Here is a 9,321-nt window from a genome sequence, read left to right as displayed (position 1 = left end):
CGAAAACACGAACGAAGACAACAACGTAGTGGTGCATTTGGCCACGAAGGATACTGCAAGTACTCCTTTGAAGGGGATGTTGACAAAGATAGGGCGTATGGAGGAGGCCATAGAGCATCTAATCCAAGTATTGGATGACAGGAACAAAAGGACCGTAAATGGTGGTACTCGGGCACTTGCGTACAAGGTACGAAATGCATTTGTTTCAAGTGTTGGAACTCAGGGCACATTGCCAGTTTTTGCCGTAGTCAAATTGACAGGTCAAACAACTGCCTAAAGTGCGGCCAGGCAGGTCACAAAATAGCCAACTGCACGAAAAATCCGCGCTGTATACTGTGCGCCGAAAGAGACAAAGACCACCGGCACATAGTGGGTAGTTACAAATGTGTTGTCTTCCACGAGAAGAAGAACAAGAGCAACACTGCCAGAAGAGAATGAAAGTATTACAGCACAATTTAAATCATTGTGAGCTGGCGCATGATCTGCTCACCCAAACGGTCATAGAGATGAAGATAGATCTGGCCATTTTCGCTGATCCCTACACCAGACTCAAGACGCAGGCTTGGGTGACAGACGCCACAGGTAAGGCTGCCATCTGGTCATGCAGAAATCGGACCTTTGAGGACCAAGTCGACAGCACGCAAAGGTGGTTTATCAGGGCCAAGCTTGGAAATGTACACTTTTACAGCGTATATGCTCCTCCCAGTTTAGATATCAACGAGTTCACGGATTTACTTGATAGACTGGTCGAGGATGTTAAAGAGCACTCCCCCTGCGTGATAGCCGGGGACGTACCTGTAAATGCCTGGGCAGTGGACTGGGGCAGTAAGAAAACCAATACCAGAGGAACTGAGCTGCTACGGACGGTGTCCTGCTTGGACATGGTTTTCCTCAACAGAGGGACCACGCCGACTTTCGAGACGGACAATGGAAGCTCCATCATTGATCTGACCATAGCCAGCTCTAACATCGTCAGAAGAGGGAACGACTGGACAGTCCACAACCTTTTCAACGAGAGCGACCATCGGCTCATCAGCTGGACGGTAACAAGAGAACCAGCAAAAAACAGATCTCCGCACAAAACGACGAACCTCCGAGGATGGAATGCCAATAAATTTGACGCAGAACTATTCCAAGAAGCATTCAATAGTGAACCCATTGTCGCTAACAGCGCACATGAAGAAACAGAAGAAGTAATGCGCAGAGTTGCCCTTGCCTGCGACGCCACGATGACGCGAAAACGGCCAAAAAACGAACACCCTCCGATGTACTGGTGGAATAGCGACACTGCCAAAAGTCGCCAAGAAACCGTTCAGGCAAGAAGAAAAGCCACGCGAGCTAGGAAAAAGCCAAACTATAGAGAACTGAAGGAGTCTCATAGAGCGGCGCGACTAAAGCTAACGAAAGCGATCAAAAGCAGCAAGGCACATTGCTGGAATGAACTGCTTGAAGAGGTTTACTGTGACCCATGGGGCAGACCATATAAGGTGGTGTTGAAAAAGGTGAAAATTCAGCCACAGTCCTCACCCACTTGCTTGGACTTGCTGGATAGGATTGTCACAAATCTTTTCCCACACACAACACCCGTGACCTCAGCTCAGAGCAGCCGATACCGCTGATATCATTAGAGGAGCTAAACATCGCGAGTGTAAGACTAGGAAACAAGAAGGCTCCCGGACCTGACGGCATCCAAAATGTTGCCCTAAAAAGTGCGATAAAGCTGGCACCGAACATGTTTCTCCACATGTACAACAGATGCTTGGAAGAAGGCTACTTCCCAGACAAATGGAAGCTGCAGAGGCTGGTTCTTCTCTTAAAAGGGAAAAAGCCACCCTATGAACCATCGGCATACCGTCCTCTCTTCATGCTTGACTCGGCAGGCAAGGTCCTCGAACGGATCATGTATGCGAGAATAGCGGTGATGGCTGAGGGGCACCTATCGGACAGACAGTTTGGATTCCGCAAAGGAAGGTCAACTGTGGATGCTATTAACCTGGTGGTAGTCAACACAGTGAAGGAAGCCATTTCAGGAGATAGATGGAAAAAACGGCAAGAAAAAATACTGCGCAGTAGTGACGCTGGACATGGAAAACGCGTTTAACTCTGCGAGGTGGGACTGAATCATGGAAACACTCGACCAGTTCGGCATCCTAAAGTACCTGCAAAAGTTAGTGGCAAACTACTTTACAAACAGAATTCTGCAGTATGAGACAGATGATGGAATCAAGAGATACAGGGTCACTGGAGGTATCCCACAAGGCTCGGTATTGGGACCGCTTCTGTGGATCATTATGTACAACGGCCTACTTAGATTGAGGATACCAAGGAGGGTAACGTCCGTCACTTTTGCAGATGATGTCGCCCTCGTAATTGTGGGAAAATATCTGGAGGACATCAAAAACCTATTCAAGGTGGTATTTGGTAAGTACGTACGCCGTCTGGATGAATGAACAAGGACTCAAGATGGCCAAGCACAAGACAGAGATAGTACTCATAAAAAGCAGGAAAGAGGTCGAAACGTTCACGCTGCAAGTTGGTGAGCACGATATCGAGTCAAAACCATCCATCCGTTACCTGGGGGTGATGATCGATGCACGCCTCAACTTCAAATACCAAGTTAAGCATGCAAGCACTAAAGCAGCAGCTGTCGGAGGGGCATTATCCCGTCTCATGCCAAACGTAGGTGGGCCAAAACCGAGACGACGAGCCCTGCTAGCGTCAGTAGTTACATCGATACTGACCTATGGCATTGCCATCTGGGCAAGTACACTAGAACTGCAGGAGTGCCAGAGGATGATATATCCTGTAGGCCGACAAATGGCACTGAGAGTTACGAGTGCGTTCAGAACCGTCTCCAGGGATGCAGCGCACGTAATTTCGGGAATACTGCCAATTGAGATCCTAGTAGAGGAATACAGGAGATTATACCAGTGTAGAATCCATAAGCAAGAAAATGTAGATGACTGGAGAAAAAGAGAAAGACAGAAGAGTCTGGAGCACTGGCAAGCCCACTGGGACAACTCCGAAAAGGGTAGATGGACACATCAGCTCATACCGAGTCTAGCAGATTGGATAAATCGCCAACATGGAGATCCCAGCTACTACCTGACGCAGGTACTCACGGGACACGGGTGCTTCCGTAAATACTTACACAAGTATAAACACGTGGACTCACCAGAGTGCCCAAAGTGTCGAGGGCTAGAGGAGGACGCGAGGCATGTGTTTTTCTTATGTCCGAGATTTGACCTGCAGCGACGAAAGCTTGAAAGATTAAGCGATGTGGTGATTACGCCAGAAAACTTAGCTAAAGAAATGCTAGCATCTGCAACCACATGGAAAGCAGCAACGGACTTCTCCAGGGAAGTCATCGAAGAGCTGAGGAAGGAAGAAAAGAAAAGGAGGGAAGAGCGAGACAGAAGGGCGAGGCGCCAGGCTATGGAATAATGAACTCTCCACACAAAAGTAGAGGAAGAGCGAAATCGGTTATGCCTTCCCCCGCGAAGTAATACCTAGCGGCAGTCCCGCGGGGGGACAAAGGATGGGTGAAGAGAGGTTTACGTTTTAGTCTTGGTAACCGCATGGACCAAAACTCCATAGGCCAAGATCGAGCCCGGCACTTCGTGCGTAAAGAGCATTTTTTTCCTCTCTCTCTAAAAAAAAAAAAACACACACACATACAGTATATATGTATATGTATATATATATATATATATATATATATATATATATATATATATATATATATAGCCTCTCTCTCTCTCTGTCTCTGTCTCTATATAGGCTACGTGCATATGTATGTGTGTGTGTTTATTTTTTAATTTGTGATTTCAGTAATTTATACAGCTATGTAAATTTATACATCGATGTAATATTAATAGCTAATGGAACATGTTAAAGTTCCAGTTGCTCATAAAAACAAATCATCTAATTAATTGTGAACTAAAATCCACTGTAAGCCCTTCATGCTTTCACAAGGTATTACGATGGAGCACTTTACTCAAATGTGTTTATCTTCGTTAAAATCATCGTTTTCTCTTTTTTAAAGCTTAATGCCTTATACACCTGTTCATTTTTTATGTACAACAATGGCAACTGTAACATTCGTCAACACAATTAGTAACAATATTGTAAAATGCAGTTTCGTACATTCATTAATTATTCTGCTCTTCCAGTGCAGTTCATTACACAGATTAAACTACTAATATTTCTCTTACTTTGAAATAGTCATTTCTGGTTTTATAACCTTAAATAGGTACAAAGAAAACGAATATCGTCATTTTCAAGTTGGAAATCCATTGCATGGTAACTATCATGAATATCGAGTTACTAGGTTAAGCGACTAGTTTCACTGATAAATATGCATCACTATAGTGAATACCTGCTAGGATTTGTAATATTTAATTAGTGTTGAAGGCATAATTAAAGTATACTTGAAGGAACCATCCCTTCTCTACCCTCAGCGTGATTATTGGACGGTGACAGCGGTGTCATACTTCCTTTAGTAGAATGGCTGACGTTGACAGTAGAATATTCATAATAATTCCCCCAACTAATTTTGACTAATATTAAACTTACGTAGATTATCAGAGTTTTCCCTCTGTGAATTGCAATGTTCTGTGTGAATCTGACCACACAGGGAATATCCTCACTAACTGCCTATGCGAATGGCAATAATTGCATCTTGTTGCAGTTCACGGCACAAAGATAACTTACTAATAAGAGTCTTTGACTATTAATAGCCATGCGTTTAATAGCAAGCATTTTGCTGTTACAATGCAATGCACTTACGCTAATACGTTGAAGTTTGCCACATAAAGTATACATTGCTAGGCTCACCCTGATTTCAATATACTCGCTCTCCTGCTGGATATTGCATTTAGTAATTCTAAAAGCCTCAATGATCTATGATTGTCTCATAGATCAGCCTTCAGAATTATCTAATATAGTACCTAATATAGCAACTGTCAACTGTGTCAATAATAAACTCAATAACACCAACAGTTTTAGTTTTATTCTAAAATAGCTACTCTAATAAGAAATACACGCAAAATAAATCTTTTCATCAGCGGGTCAATATATTTTGCACTGTTAAATATCATAATGAAAACTGTGTTTTTACATACTTTTCAATGACCAAATAAAACTACTGAAGAATTCCTCATTTTGTGTACCACCATGAACATACTTAATGAGTGACTCGGGCCTTGAAAGAATCTTGGAAGATTCTTTTATTTATTAAATTTATTTCTTATAACTTTTAATTAGTTATATACAAAGTGAACTTAAAATGTATTAACAGGCCTTAAGTAAAGTATTTATATATTAGTCTATTTTCTCCGGATTCATTGAATATTTGGTTTTCCAAAATAGTTGCTTGATATTCAATTTATTTAATAAGGTTAGCCAGACTGCTAAGATCGCAGCTAGTGTGAGAGTAACGTAACATGTAATACATTCAAATCGAAGAAGATATTGTGACGCGCGTTGGTACGATGGTGGGTGGGGGTGAGAGGGTTTAAGGCAGATTAATGTAATTGAATGAGACAACCTCTCGTCTTGTTACAGTATTCTCTTCATACAGAAACTCTCTCCAATTTGACTTTAATCGTCTGAATTTTAATTTAACTTCGCTTTACCCTTATATGGGTAACCCATCACGAATTGGTTTTAATATACAAAATGTATATGAAATTACATACGTATTTAGTCTATTGAAATTTTCTAATAACATTCGGTAAACGTATGTGTGATATAGAAAGCTTTTTACAAACTTTAAAGAAGGTGAAAACTTGTTTTAAAAGACGAAATATAAAAAAAATTAATAAAGTCTATTTTGAAACATGTCACGAATATGGCTATATCTATAGTCTATGACTAAAGAATGACTATGACTATAATTAATATGACTATAAGATTTTAACTTAGTCACTCTTAGTTTCAATCCTTTATTAATGAATTAATAAGAGTGAAAGGTTAATGTTTAAATGTCATTGCAAATATTTCATTCCAAAGCATTCTTGCATTAATAACCAGTTTACCTCACCCGGAACAGTTTAACCTACTTTCTGGAATCTTACGCTTGGCGCCAATCACAATATTAATATTACCTACAATTGGTAATAGTTTTACCGACTCTGATTGTAAACATTTTGTTGAAATTTTGCAATTCTTTTAGATTGCAATACTTTATAAACATAACAATAATTGCCATTCAATATAAAAGATAATTAAGAGAAAAAGGACAAATAAAACTGAGTCTGTTATTATAACATACCTGTTTTCTGTAAATTAGAACACCAATAAAAATTGCGTTGTGGATACATGGTACCAGTTTTTTTACTCAACAACAAACAGTGCAAATATCGTAATTAGTGCTTGACTTAGAACAGCATACTAGGAAGAATAATCTTTTGATCTCCGGTGTGCCAGTGACACCTAGGGAAAACTTGTACGACATTCTAGGAAGTATCGCACAAGTACTTAATGTGAGCTGCAGGGACGTGGACATCTCCACTGCACATCGACTCCAGGGCAGGAAAGGGGACCGAGGACCACCGTCCATTGTAGTCTGCTTTATCTCACGAGATGTGAAAACGTCCTGGCTATCGGCGAGAAGGAAGAAGGGTTCTATGACGGCACAAGGGCTAGTAAGTTCCTTCCCCAACACTCCAATCTACCTCAATGAACATCTGACGCCTCAGTCAAGAGCCATCTTCAATGGATCCAGAGCTCTCGTCAAGCAAGGGAAACTGTCTACTGTCTGGACTTCCGATAGCAAGGTGATGGCAAAGCTGACACCTGATCATCGCCCCTTCCGTGTCAGGGACTTCCAGCATATCGCCCAGCTAGAACAGTCAACAGCAGCCCAACATCTAGTACAGAATGTCTCACCACCTCCCGCTACCACTGTGACACAGCCTCTTGCCTAGATCTTCTTGATGGACTTGATGCGGTAAATAGGTAATTTTTTATCGTTATTCTTCTTTTCTTCATATTATTGTACAAACCATATAAAAGTATTTTGTATGTATTTTGGTTATTTAGGTCTGTGTTATATTGTATATAAGCCTTGCATTTGTTATTATTGTAAATAACCACTACGTGTTTAAAAAAAAGAAACCCTTATTAAACTACACCGTTATTTAAATCTACATAAGTATGAGTGCGTGTTTAAAAAATCCAAAACTAAAAATATGTGGTTTAGAATTTTAATTATGTAGTTGAAAATGTAGGTACATAGTACTACTTACATAGTTACTACCTTACATAGTAGGTTGTTTTAATTATGTCATAAGTAAAAATTTGACCAGCAATAGACAAGCTGAATGAAAACAAGCTAAAATGTTTACTTACATTAAGGCATAATTGTGGAATTAAAAATGATAGTTTGTTTTAACATAAGATATTCTAAATAAATATTTTATTATGACTATTTTTATAGGATGTATAAATGGATCTAATGTCAGCTTTTAATTAAAATTTGTCGTCATTAGATTTAGATTTAGATATTATTTTAAAGGGTAGTTAATCGGTTTATATAAAGTGAATATTAACATGTGTTTTTTTTTCTTTAATGATATCTTGTTTACTGTGCAGAATGATGCTCAAGTTACATAATAGCTAGTACAGATTACAACCCAGTAACGTTAGGCGTTGTTTGTAAACATAGTTATTGTTAGCAGTTTACTGTGCAGAATGATGCTCAAGCTACATAATAGCTAGTACAGATTACAACCCAGTAATGTTAGGCGTTGTTTGTAAACATAGTTATTGTTAGTGGTTTTTGGTTTAATAGTTATTGTTAGCAGTTTACTGTGCAGAATGATGCTCAAGCTACATAATAGCTAGTACAGATTACAACCCAGTAACGTTAGGCGTTGTTTGTAAACATAGTTATTGTTAGCAGTTTACTGTGCAGAATGATGCTCAAGCTACATAATAGCTAGTACAGATTACAACCCAGTAATGTTAGGCGTTGTTTGTAAACATAGTTATTGTTAGCAGTTTACTGTGCAGAATGATGCTCAAGCTACATAATAGCTAGTGCAGATTACAACCCAGTAATGTTAGGCGTTGTTTGTAAACATAGTTATTGTTAGCAGTTTACTGTGCAGAATGATGCTCAAGCTACATAATAGCTAGTACAGATTCCAACCCAGTAATGTTAGGCGTTGTTTTGTAAACATAGTTATTGTTAGTGGTTTTTGGTTGTAATAGTTATTGTTAGCAGTTTACTGTGCAGAATGATGCTCAAGCTACATAATAGCTAGTACAGATTACAACCCAGTAACGTTAGGCGTTGTTTGTAAACATAGTTATTGTTAGCAGTTTACTGTGCAGAATGATGCTCAAGCTACATAATAGCTAGTACAGATTACAACCCAGTAACGTTAGGCGTTGTTTGTAAACATAGTTATTGTTAGCAGTTTACTGTGCAGAATGATGCTCAAGCTACATAATAGCTAGTACAGATTACAACCCAGTAATGTTAGGCGTTGTTTGTAAACATAGTTATTGTTAGCAGTTTACTGTGCAGAATGATGCTCAAGCTACATAATAGCTAGTACAGATTACAACCCAGTAATGTTAGGCGTTGTTTGTAAACATAGTTATTGTTAGCAGTTTACTGTGCAGAATGATGCTCAAGCTACATAATAGCTAGTACAGATTACAACCCAGTAATGTTAGGCGTTGTTTGTAAACATAGTTATTGTTAGCAGTTTACTGTGCAGAATGATGCTCAAGCTACATAATAGCTAGTACAGATTACAACCCAGTAATGTTAGGTGTTGTTTGTAAACATAGTTATTGTTAGCAGTTTACTGTGCAGAATGATGCTCAAGCTACATAATAGCTAGTACAGATTACAACCCAGTAATGTTAGGCGTTGTTTGTAAACATAGTTATTGTTAGCAGTTTACTGTGCAGAATGATGCTCAAGCTACATAATAGCTAGTACAGATTACAACCCAGTAATGTTAGGTGTTGTTTGTAAACATAGTTATTGTTAGCAGTTTACTGTGCAGAATGATGCTCAGGCTACATAATAGCTAGTACAGATTACAACCCAGTAATGTTAGGCGTTGTTTTGTAAACATAGTTATTGTTAGCAGTTTACTGTGCAGAATGATGCTCAAGCTACATAATAGCTAGTACAGATTACAACCCAGTAACGTTAGGCGTTGTTTGTAAACATAGTTATTGTTAGCAGTTTACTGTGCAGAATGATGCTCAAGCTACATAATAGCTAGTACAGATTACAACCCAGTAACGTTAGGCGTTGTTTGTAAACATAGTTATTGTTAGTGGTTTACTGTGCAG

The 9,321-nt window shown here is 39.4% G+C and overlaps 1 protein-coding gene across 1 annotated transcript; it reads left to right on the top strand.

The window, feature by feature from the left end:
• Positions 1-383: 383 nt before the first annotated feature.
• On the top strand, positions 384-1,619 carry LOC124361184. Its single transcript, XM_046815223.1, has one exon. It carries the CDS (start codon positions 384-386, stop codon positions 1,617-1,619), a length of 1,236 nt encoding a protein of 411 aa, XP_046671179.1.
• Positions 1,620-9,321: the final 7,702 nt, after the last annotated feature.

Source organism: Homalodisca vitripennis, chromosome 4 (assembly GCF_021130785.1).
Source record: "Homalodisca vitripennis isolate AUS2020 chromosome 4, UT_GWSS_2.1, whole genome shotgun sequence".
Classification (NCBI taxonomy): Eukaryota; Metazoa; Arthropoda; class Insecta; order Hemiptera; family Cicadellidae; genus Homalodisca; species Homalodisca vitripennis.
This window is presented reverse-complemented; position numbering and strand designations above follow the sequence as displayed.

Coding starts and splice junctions, on each gene's coding strand:
- LOC124361184 (XM_046815223.1), top strand. CDS start 384: ATGTGTTGTCTTCCACGAGAAGAAGAACAAGAGCAACACTGCCAGAAG.